The 14,298-nt window shown below is 66.6% G+C and overlaps 6 protein-coding genes across 6 annotated transcripts; 3 read left to right on the top strand and 3 right to left on the bottom strand.

Annotated features, from left to right (window-relative positions):
* Positions 1–172: 172 nt before the first annotated feature.
* Positions 173–1,392, bottom strand: RHOBADRAFT_65408 (uncharacterized protein). Its single transcript, XM_018418703.1, has 8 exons — positions 1,342–1,392; positions 1,198–1,266; positions 1,036–1,132; positions 864–882; positions 746–785; positions 638–662; positions 439–569; positions 173–347 (listed from the first exon to the last, which is right to left on the bottom strand). Exons 2-8 carry the CDS (start codon positions 1,259–1,261, stop codon positions 268–270), a joined length of 456 nt encoding a protein of 151 aa, XP_018269286.1. The 5' UTR covers positions 1,262–1,266; positions 1,342–1,392; the 3' UTR covers positions 173–267.
* A 736-nt stretch (positions 1,393–2,128) lies between these two features.
* On the top strand, positions 2,129–3,976 carry RHOBADRAFT_65407 (uncharacterized protein). The gene is made up of 9 exons (XM_018418702.1): positions 2,129–2,177; positions 2,526–2,646; positions 2,803–2,836; positions 2,905–2,932; positions 3,001–3,075; positions 3,148–3,198; positions 3,266–3,345; positions 3,409–3,468; positions 3,545–3,976. Exons 2-9 carry the CDS (start codon positions 2,526–2,528, stop codon positions 3,735–3,737), a joined length of 642 nt encoding a protein of 213 aa, XP_018269285.1. The 5' UTR covers positions 2,129–2,177; the 3' UTR covers positions 3,738–3,976.
* Positions 3,977–4,247: 271 nt separating this feature from the next.
* On the bottom strand, positions 4,248–4,853 carry RHOBADRAFT_45803 (uncharacterized protein; the record flags this gene model as incomplete). Its single annotated transcript, XM_018414672.1, has 1 exon — positions 4,248–4,853. One exon carries the CDS (start codon positions 4,851–4,853, stop codon positions 4,248–4,250), a length of 606 nt encoding a protein of 201 aa, XP_018269284.1.
* Positions 4,854–6,047: 1,194 nt separating this feature from the next.
* On the top strand, positions 6,048–8,003 carry RHOBADRAFT_38431 (uncharacterized protein; the record flags this gene model as incomplete). Its single annotated transcript, XM_018413524.1, has 7 exons — positions 6,048–6,178; positions 6,246–6,446; positions 6,520–6,684; positions 6,755–7,133; positions 7,215–7,427; positions 7,509–7,862; positions 7,932–8,003. Coding segments are annotated over exons 1-7 (1,506 nt in total), but the record flags the coding sequence as incomplete, so codon positions are not given.
* A 682-nt stretch (positions 8,004–8,685) lies between these two features.
* Positions 8,686–10,027, top strand: RHOBADRAFT_38427 (uncharacterized protein; the record flags this gene model as incomplete). The annotated part of the gene is made up of 4 exons (XM_018413523.1): positions 8,686–9,071; positions 9,158–9,306; positions 9,420–9,894; positions 9,982–10,027. The coding sequence occupies 3 exons, from the start codon at positions 8,686–8,688 to the stop codon at positions 9,851–9,853; spliced, it is 969 nt and encodes a 322-aa protein (XP_018269282.1). The 3' UTR covers positions 9,854–9,894; positions 9,982–10,027.
* Positions 10,028–10,707: 680 nt separating this feature from the next.
* On the bottom strand, positions 10,708–13,751 carry RHOBADRAFT_65406 (uncharacterized protein). Its single transcript, XM_018418701.1, has 10 exons — positions 13,712–13,751; positions 13,529–13,626; positions 12,721–13,084; positions 12,176–12,654; positions 11,930–12,095; positions 11,813–11,856; positions 11,574–11,729; positions 11,228–11,494; positions 11,024–11,093; positions 10,708–10,946 (listed from the first exon to the last, which is right to left on the bottom strand). The coding sequence occupies exons 2-10, from the start codon at positions 13,582–13,584 to the stop codon at positions 10,869–10,871; spliced, it is 1,680 nt and encodes a 559-aa protein (XP_018269281.1). The 5' UTR covers positions 13,585–13,626; positions 13,712–13,751; the 3' UTR covers positions 10,708–10,868.
* Positions 13,752–14,298: the final 547 nt, after the last annotated feature.

The raw sequence follows: 14,298 nt of genomic DNA, 5'->3' as shown, positions 1-14,298 counted from the left end.
CGGAGCAAGGCAGAGCGAGGGCGGAGCAAGCCAATCGCAGCCGCTCGCCCCTCGCCGACGACGCTACTCGAAACCGAGTCTGCGCGCAAGCTTCGTGATCGAATGGATCTGCGCGCACCCCGAGCTCGCTGCCGAACCCGACAGGCGAGACTCGAGAGGCAATGGGCGCGTGCAGGTAGGTACTGACAGTTTGTCGTGTTGCAGATCTGAGAGAGTACAAAGCCGTCCCGGTGCCCTCTCTCTCCCCTCCGTTGCGCTCCCACGCTTTCAGGCCGAGGTGGCCGCCTTGGCGAGGTCGGCGAGAGCCTCGCGGCGCTTGAACTTGCCGTCCTCGACAACGCCGGCGTCTGCGGGCGCGACCGAGCGAGGTCAGCTTGCGGCCTGTCGTCGTTCGCGCACGCACGCAGAAGTGGGAGAGGGACAGAACGAGGGACGCACCGGCGTCGGACGACCAGGCGCCGGTCCAGGCGACGAAGGTCGAGTCCTTGTGCTCGCCAGTCGTGACGGGCGAGAGCGTAATGGTCGAGATGACCGACGAGTACGACAGCGCCGGCTCGCTCGTGATGACCCTGCAGGCGTGTGACGTCGGTCAGGCTCGGCGTGCGGGCGCCAGCAGAAGCAAGGCGAGAGGACGCACGAGTACGAGATCGAGTGACGGAGGGCTGCGAGCGAGAGGAGAGGGCGCACGGGCAGGAAAAGTCAGGCCATGTTCCTCGTCCTTAAAGAATGGGGGCGAGAGACGTACACGAGTGCTCCTCCTGCTTGATGTGGAGGACGGTGCCGTCCTGCAGGCGAGGAAGGCGAAAGGGTCAGATTCGACCGCCCTGAGAGTCTCATGACCGCCTCCTGGCTCAGAGACGCACGTTGAACTTCCACTCGTAGCTGCAGACAGGATGGCAGAGAGTCAGTGCGCGGCGCAGGACGAAAGGAGAGGGCCAAGGTGCGCTCGAGGACGACCAGGGGGTCGACGTCGCCGAGGCGCCTCGACCGCCCGGCGGCCGTGGCCAGATACTGCATGGAGAAAAGAGGACGCACACGTCGGCCTCCTCGCTGACGCCCTTGGGCGCCGCACCGGAAGACGCGAGCTGGCTCCACCACTTGCTGAACTCGCCGAGCTTGATGAGGTGCCAGACTGTGTGCGAGCGACGAGGGGTCAGGACCTGGCTGGCGTCTGTAGTGTAGACGACAGCGACGCACCCTTGGCGAGAGGAGCCTGGATGACGGCAGCCTCGTATACGTGATTCGAGGTCGGCGGGGACATGTTTGCTGCGGGGCGGGCGAGGGAGGGCGCGAGAGGGTCAGCTGGGTCTCGAGAGTGACAGTGGGGCTCGCAAAGCTCACCTAGAGCGTGCGGCGGGTGTGTGTGTGTGTGTGTGTGTGTGTGGGAGGAGAGGTGAGGGGGAGGAGATGACGACTGGGCGATGAGAAGGAAAGGCGGCCCGATTTTCCGCGACGCACTTGAGGCTGTTCTGTCAAGCTCTCGCACGCTGTCAATTGCTCTCTGACAGGCTGCGCAGCTGCGAGCGTACTGAGAGCGAGTTGCAGGAAAATCGCCTCGAGCCAATTGAGTTTCGTATTTCCGCCGCCGCGACAGTCCGCGCGCTTACTTGTAAGACGAGCAGTAGAACGTGCTGGTCGAGCAGCGTAGCGGAGAAAAGACGCGAGACGGCGACACCGCCGTCGCGAGAAGACGGCGCACGAGCCTCCGTTCACAGGCTCGTCGTCCGCTCGAGGCGACGGTCCGCCGAGCGTCGACGAGGCTCTTCCCGCTCGTCGCTATTTTGTTCCTCGTCCCTGCTGGACGTGCGCTGTTTGAGCTTGCTCGCCCGAGTCGATCCTGCCGCCACGGAGCGTCGATGCGAGCGCGCGACGACGCGCCGCTCGGTCCTCGCACGGGCGCACAAGGCGACCGTCGCGGCGGCTGTGCAGTCAACGCTGCTCTCGGTCGCTCTCGAGGCTCTCGACGGGCACAGAGGCGCGCAGTACTGAGCGCGACGAGGTGGAATGTGGAGGAGGATTGGCGGCCCCGGAGCTTTGGGGCAAATCGGAAGAGACGCCACGCCCGTGTGCTCGCTCGCTCGCTCGCCCTCTTCTCTCCTCTCTCCCCCCTCCCTCTCCCTCACCACCACTCTCTTCTCGCCTTCTTCTTCTCCCCGACTCGTCTACTTTCACACACCGTGCGTCCCGCTCTCTCTGCGGCCTCCCTCGCGCGCCCTGTCGCCGTCGAGCGCATCGCCGAGGGACGCGTCCCAGCCCTCGGCACCAAGGCCCCCCTCTCCTCTTCTCGCAGCACACACTGACTCTCGCCTGCCCTCCCTGCGCCTCTCCCGACCCCTTCCCCTCGACAATCGACACGCTTTCGCCCTCGAACCGACTCGCCACAACGCCGTGTCGCCGTCGCGTCCACCTTTTTCTCGCGCGTCCGATTCCCCCTCCTCCCTCGGCCAACACAAAACGCGCCTCTCTCCATCACTCGCCCCTCGGTCCTTTCCGCACCCGACGACGCGTCATTCGACCGCGCACAGATGAAGTTCACCACCGCCGCCTTCACCGCCTCGGCCGTCGCCCTCGCGAGCCTCGTCACCGGCCAGTCGGCCACGATCAACACCCCGGACCAGCTCTTCACCTGCGAGCCGGCTGCCCTCAGTGCGTCCTCGCGATCTCTTTGCTGCGCCTGCTGCACGTCGTCTCGATCACCCGCGAGGCGCGTGCGGCCGGCGTCGCCGCGGACTTTCCGGCGCCCCTCCTCCCTCGGACTCGCGATTGACCCGCTCTGCCCTCCCTCCCCCTCCTCTCGCACAGCCTGGACCGGCGGCACGGCCCCGTACTTCGTTCGGTGCGCTCCTCTTTCTCCTCCTCGACTGCCCACGCGCCGACGACTGACGCGATTGCACGACCCCGCAGCGTCTACGAGGGCGGCTCGACCACCGCTGTGCGCTCCCTCATCCTTCATGTCGCGCATGCGAGTGCCGCATTGACTGATCTCGGGACCTCGTGCAGCTTATCGAGACGCTCCAGTCGTCGGTCTCGACCAACTCGTACACCTGGACCGTCAATGTCCCCGCCGGCCAGTCGGTGCGTCCTCCTCTCGCTCTTGGTCGCACTCTCTCGAGATTGACTCGCTCACTCTCTCCCCTCCTTGTGCAGGTCACCCTCGGCCTCACCGACAGCACCGGTGCTACCGTCTACTCGGCTGAGGTGCGTCGTCTGCGACTCGCTCTCTCCGGAGCAGGCCATCCTGACATGCCCTTTGCCCCTCGCGCAGCGCGCTGTCACCGAGGGTTCGTCGACCTCGTGCATCGGCCAGTCGGCTTCGGGCTCGGCGGGCGCCTCGACCGCTGCCTCGTGCGTCCTCGTTCCGCCTCTTCTCCTCGCAGCCCTCACGCTCACTCTCCTTCCCTCCTACAGGTCCGCCATGAGCTCGGCTACCGGTGCCGCCTCGTCGGCTGCGGCGGCTGCTTCCTCGGCGTACGTCCCACCCCTTTCCCTCTCGCGCCCTGCCCTCGCCGCGCCTGATTGACCTCTTCGTCCCTTTTCTCAACAGCACCTCGTCGGCTGGCGGCCGCGCCTCGTCGGCCACCTCGGCTGCTGGCTCCGCCGCCTCGTCGGTCGCTGCCGGTGCCTCGTCGGCCACCTCGGCCGCCGGCGCTGCCGCCACCGGCAACTCGGGCGCGTCGACCCTCGCCCTCTCGGGCTTCGCCGGTGTTGCCGCCCTCGGCGTCGCCATGCTCGCCTAAGCGCTTGCACCTGCACCTTCCTTCTCCAACCCCCAGCACGAACAAGGACACTCTTTATGCCCCGCACGATCTTTGCGCCCGTCCTCCCCCTCCCTCCCTCCCTCACCGCTCGATGCGGCGTCCCTTCTCTCGAGGCTCGCTCCACTTGGCAGTCTCTCCCACCCTCCCTCTCTAGCTTTTGATGCCCCCTCCCTCCTCTACACGTCTGTAAAGCCTTTTTGCCCGGTCCTCTCGCTCTCCTTCCGTCGGCGTCCTCGTGAGCAGAGAGTCGCACATGAAGGGAGAGCAGGAGCGAAAGGAGAGATCCTCCCACTCGGCGCAGCTGTCGCTCTCGACTCGTCGCTCTCGCTCGACTCGGCTCATCTCGTCGCGAAAGGGAAGCTCTGGCTTGAGAAGGACGAAGAGAACGACGTGTTGCACTCGGACCCCCCTCCCTCTCGCGCACCCGCCGCTCCGAGATGCTCATCGCGCCCATGTGCAAGGCCCGATCGAAGTGTGCGTGGTCGGCGTCTACGAACGCGACGACGATGCCGCCGTCGGCTGGGCGTGCGGGCCCGTGCAATAGTCCGCCTTGCCGCCGGTGCACGTTGCCTCGTACTGGCTCTCTAGCTCCTTCAGCCTGACGAAGGCGTTCGCGCCCCCGATCATGGCCAAGCACAAGGTGTCGTCGGGCGCGCAAGAGAGCACCGGCGGCGGGTCGAGCGGCGGCGCGGCCGACGACGAGGCCGGGGCCGAGGGAGCGGCGGTCGCTGTCGGGCGCTGGCTCGCCGGCACCGTGACGAACCCGCTCGGCGTCGGGGCGGCCGAGGCTGTGGCGGCGGCGGCGGCGGCGGCGGCGGCCCTCGACGAGCTCACGTACGTCGACTGCTTGGCCTGGTTCGACGCGACGACGGCGTTGCGCATGCTCGAGATGCTCGAGTGCCAGGCGGCCTCGGCAGAGGCGACCGACGCGACCGAGGCGACCGACGCGACCGACGCGACCGAGGCGCGCGAGGAGGCGACGTAGGCGGACTGGCGGGCCTGGTTGGCGGCGACGATGGCGGCGCGGTCGAAGGGGACCGCCTGGGCAAGGGTGAAGGTCGCGAGGAGGGTAGAGAGGGTGGCAAGGACGTGCATGCTGGCGGGAGGACGGGTGGAAGGGGGAAGGAGAACGAGGGAGGGAGGCGTGCGTGGGAGGAGGAGGAGAAGGAGGAGGAGAAGGACGCACCGCTCAGTCGGCTTTTGAGCTCATTGCGCACCGGTGACGGCGCGAGAAGAGGGACCCGAGCCATATGGTCGAGTCGCAGAGTGTCGCTTTGTCGCCTCGCGTCGAGCAAGGAGAGAGAAACGAAGAGCCGAAGCAGATCAGGGGAAACAAGCGGTGCGCGCTCGCCCGGGCGACCGGCAGCGGGGCGTCACCCAAGGTTTGCGTCACGCACAAAGGCGTCGCTCCTCGGAGCCACAGCGCTCTAGCTGGAAGCGGCAAGCGCGCGAGTCGTCGTCGGCGCGAGGAGGCAACCGCGAGGACGAGGGCAAGTCGAGCGTGCGGTCCCTGGCGCCGTGCGCGGGACAGCCGCAAGCCGAGCGAGCAGCAGGACCACCCTTTGTCCTGTGCGAGCTGCGCAATCCGCACACGAGGCCGCGTAGAAGTCGAGAGGTCGTCGAACTGATGAGGGCGGGGGGAAGGTGCAGGAGGGAGGTGATGAAGGCCTCGAGGCGCGCCGCCGACGCGCCCAGTGGGTAACATGGTGTACGCTGGTGGTCTCAGTGAGCGCACTGGCCTGCAGAGAGGAGCGGCGGGTAGCTGTCGAGGCGAGAGTGAACTCGCTGCCGACGACGTGCCTCTCCGCGCCCTCTCAACCGGCTCGTCGCTTGCCAGCGCGCAAGATGAGCACAGCAGCGACCAGGCCAAGCCTTGCACCCCGCCGCAGCTCGCCCCTGTCCTACTCGTCGCCGTCCGGCACCTCTGCACCTCCCTCGACCACCCCGCTCCACCGCAAGGTCACCCGCCTCCTCTCGGCCAACTTTGAAGACGCCGGCACCCGCGCAGCACTCGACACCCTCGGCGAGCTCGAGCGCGCAGAGCGCACCGACGCCCAGGGCGATGAGCGCGCCGGCAGGAGCCAGGTGGGGGTGCAGAGGGGGATTCGCTCGGCCCTCAAGCGCGGCGGGCTGCGCAAGGAGGTCGACGGCAAGATGACCGAGGGCAGCAGAGAGTTCCTCGACGCCTTTTCCGAGGTCAACGACGTGCGTCCCCTCTCCCTCGCCCTCCTCCTCCTCGACCCGGCTTCCCCTTCGTGGCTCACTCGCTCGCTCGTACCCACCGCGCAGAAGCTCAGCATGCTCCAGTCGCATCTCGATGCCATGCACGTCTGCTGCGACGAGGTCCAGACCGAGCTCGACAAGGCCAACCAGGGCACTCGCTACCTCCTCGAGCACGCCGAGGGTCTGCGCCAGCAGCGGTGCGTCCCTCACGTTCCTCCCGTCCCTCACTCGTCCTGATACTCATGTCTCTCCCTCGCCACGCAGCGCAACGACGACCGTCCAGCAGTCGCTCATCCACGTCTTCCTCGCCCGCTTCACCCTCACCGAGTCGGAGCTTCGCGCCCTCACCTCGCGCGACGTGCCTGTCGGGCCCGAGCTCTTCGCCGCCATGGACAAGACGGAGCGGATACGCGCAGACTGCAGGGCTCTGCTCAGCGGCGAGGCCGGCGAGGGAACGCAAGCTGGGTGCGTCACGCTTTTCCCCTCCCCCTTGCCGTGGACGAGGTCGGCGAGGCTCACGAGGCGCCGCGGCACACAGGCTCGACATCATGGAGTACACGTCCCAGCACCTCGAGGCCGGCTACGCCAAGTTGCACAAGTGGCTCACGTTCGAGGCGCGCGGGTTCGCCAAGGACGTCCTCGAGGTGTCGGCGACCGTGCGCGAGGCCGTCGCTCGGCTCAAATCCCGCCCCGAGCAGCTCTCGTGCGTCAACCTCTCTCATCATCTTCCTCGCCCTCTCCTCGTCCCCGAGCCGACTCTCTCGCGCCTGCAGGGAGGTGCTCTCGATCCTCGGCACGACCCGCTCAACCTCGATCCTGAACCTGTTCCTCGACGCGCTCACCCGAGGTGGGCCCAATGGCCTGCCGCGCCCGATCGAGCTGCACGCGCACGACCCGATCCGGTACATCGGCGACATGCTCGCGTGGCTCCACCAGGCCATGGCCGGCGAGCGCGAGTTCCTCGAGAGCCTGTTTGGGACGAGGAGCGACGACGAGAGCCAGAGGAGGAGGGTCGGCGAGGTGCACGCGCTCAGCCGGCACAAGCGCGTCAGGACGGGCGTTGACGGCATCGTCGGCGGCGTCGTGAGCGATCGGGACCGGGTCAAGAAGCTGCTCGACCGCGACCTCGAGGGCTGTGGGAGGCCGCTCAAGGTGCGTCGCCGCTCTCCTCTTGGTCGAGATCGTGTTCATCGTGACCGTGTTCCTGACTCGACGTCGCCTTGACGCCCGCAGATCCGCGTCCAGCAGACGATCAAGTCGCAGGAGTCGCCCATCATGGCGTACCAGATCTCGACGCTCATCCACTTCTACAAGGTGACGATGGAACGCACCGTCGGCGAGGACGCCCTCATGAGCACCGTGCTCGGCGAGATCATGCAGCACGCCTACGAGGTCTTCTTCGAGACGCTCTACGCCCAGGGCCGGAGCTTGCTCCGCTTCATCCAGGTGCGCCCTCGCGTCCTCTGCCCTCTCCTTCCCGCCTGGACCCGAGCGAGACCTGACCTCGCTCCTCTCGTCCCTCTGCAGCCTCCTGCCGCCGCCCTGTCGGCCCCGACCCAGCTGCGCGACGTCCTCTCGACCCTGCGCGAGATCATGACCGTCTACGCCTCGTCCCTCCTCGACGCCGATTCGGCCACGCCTCCACCTTCCTCGCGCGAGGTCGAGTTCCGCCCCGTCCTCGATGCCGCGCTCGACCCGGCGCTCGACATGTGCGCGCGCATGGCCGAGATGCGCGCCGCCGAGTGGGACCGGAGCGTGTTCTGGGTCAACGTCGACGAGGCGGTCCTGAGCGCGTTGGAGCCGTTCGCGTTCGCGCAGGAGCGGCGAGAGACGGTGCAGAGGGATGAGGGCGAGCACGTCGAGCTGTTGACGACCAAGCACGTGCGTCCCCCTCGTACCTCTCTTTCCCTCGCCACATCCAGTATTGACTCGTCCTTTCGTGTGCGACAGTACGGTCACCTCGTCGCCGAGTGCGGCCTCGAGCCGATCCTCCTCGCGTTGCGGACCAAGGGCCGGCCTCTTGTGCGTGCTCTGCCGACCTTCCTCTTCCTCTTCCTCCTCCTCCTCGAGCCCACCAGACGCCGTCCTCATCCTTCTCTCTCCCACAGACTCCTCTATCGACCCTCCCCGCCGCCTCGGTCTCGTCCCTCCTCGCCTTTCAGCAGACCTTCTCGTCGTTCCTGTCGACGCTCGACCCGCTCACCTCGCCCCGCCTGTCGCTCCTCCCGCCGCACATCGCGACGGCGATTCACGCTGAGGCGCTCGCGCGCGTCAGCAAGGCGTACGCCGAGCTGTGGGACGCCGTCATGGACCCGGACGAGGGTTACCAGGGGAGGGAGACGCTGCTCAGGAGGAGGAAGGAGGAGGTCGAGATGCTCTTGGTCGTGCGGTAGACGGGTTGGGCTCTGCGCGCATTCGAGACCGTGTTGCCGAGCCCTCTGGCGCTGCTTGAGAGAGTCCCGCCGAGGAAGAAAAGGCGAAACTGGCCAGCGAGGCGATGCTCGCGGCGACGCGTCCACGGCGCGAAGCTCTACTGCTCGCTACACCTCGCCTCTCGCCCCCAGCTCGCCTACAGCAGCACCGCAGGGCCTCGCACGCCCGCAATACACGCCCTTGGCCCGCGCCCGACTCTCCCGACCCTCCACACACCGCCCTCCCTCTTCATCTCCACCACCTCGAGCCGACCCTCGTGCCTCTCGACACAATGACGGTCCAGTCGCGCATCAACCCGGAGGAGGACCAATACCTCGACCTCGTGCGCTCGATCATCGAACGCGGCGAGCGCAGGGCCGACCGCACCGGCACCGGCACCCTCAGCCTCTTCGCCCCGCCTCAGCTCCGCTTCTCCCTGTCCAAGCCCTCGACCAGCACCACCGCCGACCCCGAGCTCGTCCTGCCCCTCTTGACGACCAAGCGCGTCTTCTCGCGCGGCATCATCGAGGAGCTCATCTGGTTCGTCAACGGCTCGACCGACTCGAAGGTGCTCGCCAACAAGGGCGTCAAGATCTGGGACGGCAACGGCAGCCGCGAGTTTCTCGACTCGCGAGGGCTCGGGCACCGCGAGGAGGGCGACCTGGGTCCCGTCTACGGGTGCGTCGGACCGCTCTCTTCCCTCGTCCCTCTCGCGCTCGCCGCCTGGCCAGCCGAGCTGACTTCGCAGAACGCTCCTCGCACAGCTTCCAGTGGCGACACTTTGGCGCCGAGTACAAGACGTGCAATGACGACTACACGGGCCAGGGCGTCGACCAGCTCGCCGAGGTCATCGACAAGATCAAGAACAACCCGACCGACCGCCGCATCATCCTCAGCGCGTGGAACCCGGCAGGTGCGCCCTCTCCTCCCTTCTCTCTCTCTCTCTCTCTCTCTCTCTCTCTCTCTCTCTCTCTCTCTCTCTCTCTCTCTGTGCGGGTCGAACCTGACGAGCTCTCGCACGCACAGACCTCGCCAAGATGGCGCTCCCGCCCTGTCACATGTTCTGCCAGTTCTACGTCAACCTGCCGCCACCGTCCTCGCCTCCCTCGACCAAGCCCCGCCTGTCGTGCCTCATGTACCAACGCTCGGCCGACCTCGGCCTCGGCGTCCCGTTCAACATCGCGTCGTACGCCCTCCTCACCCACATGATCGCCCTCGTCACCGACACGGTCCCGCACGAGTTCATCCTGCAGCTCGGCGACGCCCACGTCTACCTCGACCACGTCGAGCCGCTCGAGAAGCAGCTCGCGCGCACGCCGTTCGCGTTCCCCGGGTTCAGCTGGGCGAGGACCAAGGACGAGGTCGGCGGCATCGACGGGTTCGAGCTCGCCGACTTTGTCATCGACCCGAGCTACAAGGACAACAGCCACGGCACGATCGCGATGAAGATGAGCGTGTGAGACTGGACGAGGTCGGAGCGGTGGGCGCGATGAGCAACCAGGTGCGCCCGCTCCCCTTTCATCCTCGCCGTACCGCGGCCCCGACGTCGCCCTGGAGCAGCGCATTGACTCCTTTCCTCGCCGCGCAGAGCGTCTGTATACTTGTGTGCAACATGATGTGCGTCTCGTGCGTCCAGGACATGCGCGCTCGCGCCGGCGCGAGCGACTCGGCGAGAGCGACTTGGCGATTCTTGCTCTGGACGGCCGAGAGCGCCTCGAGGCGGCTTCCAGGAGCGTCGCGCTCTCCTAGATAGCTGCAGCTGTCCTTCGTTCTAGCGCAGGTCGAACGCCATGCCTCAGAGAGCCACGGCCGACCTTGGCGACGTCGACGTGGCCGGGTCCGTTCGGAACCTCGTCCTCCTCGCGCTAGCTCTCTCACGCCTCGCCTTTCTTGCCCTCTTGGACCGCCATGTCGACTCGCACTGTCGACGCTGCCGCGACATCATCGACGACCGCAGAGTCGCCGCCTCGCCTCTCCTGCGTCGTCTTCGAGCGCTCGGCCGACGTCGCACTCGGGCTCGCGAGGACGAGGGAGGAGCTCGAGGCGCGAGAAGGGGTCGACGGACTCGAGGCGAGCGACTTTGAGCTCCGAGGGTACGACTCGGCGGGGCCGATCAAGTTCAAGCTGCACCCGTAGCGAGGGAGCGCGACTTGAGAAGGTCGCCGTGCGCGCCCGCCTGCATTATCACTCTTTGCCGCCTGTCTCTCGCTCTCGCTCTCTCTCGAGCACAAGAGAGAAAAGAAAGGAGAAGAGAGCCCCTCTCGTCGTTGCAGCTCTCGGCGACGCTACTCTCGAAGAAAGGAGAGCGCGCAAAAAGGGCAAAACGAACACGGCTGTGTTTCGAGACAGGGGCATGGTGGTACGGCAAAGGGCGGCTAGTCACACACCGAGGAGGGTCCATGCGGGGGAACAGACAGACGGGGAGGCAAAGAGGGGGAGCGACAATGCGAGGGAGAGGGTGGGAGAGGGCGACGCTCAGACCCGGGGACCGGCGGCGACAACTTCCGGCGCGCACTCGTTGGCGTAGCGCTCGAACGCCTTGGTGAACATGTCCTGTTTGCGCACGAGACGACGAGTCAGTGAGGCTGTCGAGGGTGCGAGGAAGGGGAACAGGGAGGACGTCGACGCACAGCAAGCTTCGTGACCTGGGCCTTGTAGCCCGCCTTGTCGCTCCATGCCTGCTCCGGGTCGAGCAGCTCCCTGCAGAGATGAGAAGGGAAAGAGAGTCAGTGAGGCCGTCCTAATCGAAGGACGACGGGAACGAGCCGGCGAGAGCCCGCCGACGCGCACTCGCCGCTGGCTCTCTCGAGCTCGAAAGGGAGAGCGAGACGCACGAGGGGATGCCCTCGATCTTGGTCGGCATGGCGAGGTTGAACACCGGGTTGGTCTTGTACTCGGCGTTGGCGAGGCTGCCGTCGTGGATGGCGTCGATGATCTTGCGCGTGTACTTGAGCGGGCAGCGCTTGCCGACGCCGAACGCGCCGCCCACCCAGCCCGTGTTGACGAGCCAGCACTTGGTGTTCTGCTCCGACATCTTCTTGCCCAGCATCGCGGCGTAACGAGACGGGTGGAGGACGATGAACGGCGCGCCGAAGCAGGTGCTGCGGAACCGCGATGAGGTGGGTCAGGATCTCGCTCGCCTCGTCGTCAAGGGTCGCAGAGAGAAGTGCGAGGACGCACGAGAAAGTCGGGGTGGGCTCGGCGATGCCGTCCTCGGTACCCGGCGTCTTGGACGTGTAGCCCGAGAGGAACCAGTACTGCGCCTGGTTGGCGTCGAGGAGCGACACAGGCGGCAACACCCCGAAGGCGTCACAGCAGAGATAGATGACGTTCTTCCTGTGGACGAGGAGCGAGGAGAAGAGGCCCGAGGTCAGGGAAAAAGGTCGGTCGAGGAGGAGAGGAGGACGACGGCGACGCACGGCTGCGCCGAGGACATGCAGGGGATCATGGCGTTCTCGATGTACTGCGTGAGGGTGGCGGCGTGTCAGTGAAGGCTCATGAGAGGGGAGAGGAGGGGGAGAGGGAGAGAGACGGACCTCGATCGGGTACGCGCAGCGCGTGTTCTCGGTGATGCCCGTGTCCTCGTAGTTGGGCTCGCGCGTCTGGTAGTCGTACGTGACGTTCTCGAGGATCGAGCCGAAGCGGATGGCGCTGAAGATTGCCGGCTCCTTCTCGGCGTCGAGGCCGACGCACTTGGCGTAGCTACAGGGGGAGGACGAGGAGGCGACGAGGTTAGTCTCGACGACGCCGTGCAGGAGAGGGAGAGAGAACAAGCGACGCACCAGCCACCCTCGATGTTGAAGACGCCCGAGTCGGACCACACGTGCTCGTCGTCGCCGATGAGGGCGCGCGAGGGGTCGGCCGACAGGGTCGTCTTGCCCGTGCCCGACAGGCCGAAGAAGAGCGACACGTCGCCGTCCGGGCCCTGGTTGGCCGACGAGTGGAGCGACAGGTTGCCGAACTTGACCGGCTGGAGGTAGTGCATGACCGAAAAGATGCCCTTCTTCATCTCGCCCGCGTACTCGGTGCCAAGAATGACCATCTCGCGGCGCTTGAAGTTGACCTCGACCGACGTCTGCGACGTCATGCCCGCCGTGAACCGGTTGGCCGGGAACTGGCCCGCGTTGTAGATGGTAAAGTCGGGCGTGCCAAAGTCCTCGAGCTCCTTGGCCGTCGGGCGGATGAGCATGTTGTGCATGAACAGGGCGTGGTAGGCGCGCGACGCAATGACGCGGACCTTGATGCGGTACTTGGGGTCCCACTGTGAGAGAGTGCGAGAGTCAGTGACTGGACAGAAAGAGGGGGAGGGAGAGAGAGGAGGACGCACGCCGGCAAAGCCGTCAAAGACGTAGACGTTGTCGCGCGTGTTGAGGTAGTCGATGGCGCGCTCGCGGTTGATCTCAAACGTGTGCTCGTCCATCTGGATGTTGATCGCGCCCCACCACACGTCGTCCTTGCTCGTCTCCTCGTAGACGATGCGCTTGTCCTTGGGCGAGCGGCCCGTCTTCTTGCCCGAGAAGTTGATGAGCGCGCCCGAGGCGGCAATGACGGCGCCCTCGTACTTGATGGCGTCCTCGTACAGCTGGGCGACGGGCGCGTTGCGCTTGAGGTGGATCTTGTCCATGTCGAAGCCGGCCTCGGAGAACATGGTCAGGTCCTTGCCGAGAAGGCCGTACGTCGGGTGCTGCGACCTGTAGACGTCGGTGCGAAAGTCAGCTCTGCGTCCTCGAGGCTGCAGGGCGCTGCGTGTTGATGCCGGGTCGACCGGCCCAGGCGAGCGTCTCCCCACATGCCGCCGCCGGCCGTCGCCCTCGACAAGTGAGGCGGCAGGAGGGGAGGAGAGGGTGCTGTAGAGGCCCAATGGTGCCAGACAGGCGGCGCAGGGTGCGCGGCGAGCCTCGCAGGCCCTCGAGGAGCGGCGCGGCAGGTGACCCGGCAACCTCGCCGACCCGCGGTCGGCTCAGTTCTCGACGACGACTCGTCCCGAGAGGATGCGGCCCAGTTCTCCGAGCTCCTTCAGAGCCAGAGAGCCAGGGGCGGGCGCCCAACTGAAGAAAGGAGGGCGAGAGGGAGACGGGCGCGAGTCGGGCGAGGCCGACTCGAGGAGAGGAAGGGAGAGAGAGAGAGGGACGCACGGGTCGACGGTCGGCTCCTCGCCGTGACGATCAGGGGTGGCAGTGCGGTGAGGCATGGTGGACGGTGGTGTCTAGGCGGGTGCGAGACGAAGGTGAAGCTGGACCGGCGAGTCGAAGGGGGGGAGGGTCAGCGGCGGCTCGCGCGAGCTTGCGGGGTATGGCAGGGGTTGAGAAGGTGCTCACAAGGATGAAGAGCTTGAAGGTAGCGAGCTCGAAGCAAGGCAAAGAGTGGTGGAGAGGAGAGAGAGGAGGACGAAGTCGGAACAGGTCGTCGTCGTCCAGCTCGCCGGAGGAGGTCGGGCGCAACTTCACGCGTGACCCGGTCGAGCGCATACACTCGAGCCCGCCGTGTCCTTGCATCCGCGCACCTCTCGAGGCAGCACGGGAGAGCGCAGGCGCTGCTCTGTGTAACGCACGCGCAACCAGCCCCACTTGCGAACAGCCCGACCAACTTGCGGAGCCAAAATCGATGGCGGCTTGAGCGGGAGCCAGATCCGACTTTGGATCCTGCGGACCGCGGCTTCCACTCGGCGCTCACTGATTGGTCGCAGAGTGCTTCGGAAAGCTTCGCCTGCGCACGTCCGGCAGGTTCGTCGTCGCTGTACCAGCTCTCTCGCACTCCAGCAGCTGCTCAGTCTCGACTCGAGAAGGCGCAGACCCTCAAGCCGGGCACGCGGTCCGGCCGAGCGGGCGCGCGCCGGCATGCTCTCGCTCGCGCTCTCGCACCTCTCTCTTGCGACGGCACTCTTACTGCGGGCTCTGCGACGCGG

This window comes from Rhodotorula graminis, assembly GCF_001329695.1.
Source record: "Rhodotorula graminis WP1 unplaced genomic scaffold RHOBAscaffold_11, whole genome shotgun sequence".
NCBI lineage: Eukaryota > Fungi > Basidiomycota > Microbotryomycetes > Sporidiobolales > Sporidiobolaceae > Rhodotorula > Rhodotorula graminis.
This window is presented reverse-complemented; position numbering and strand designations above follow the sequence as displayed.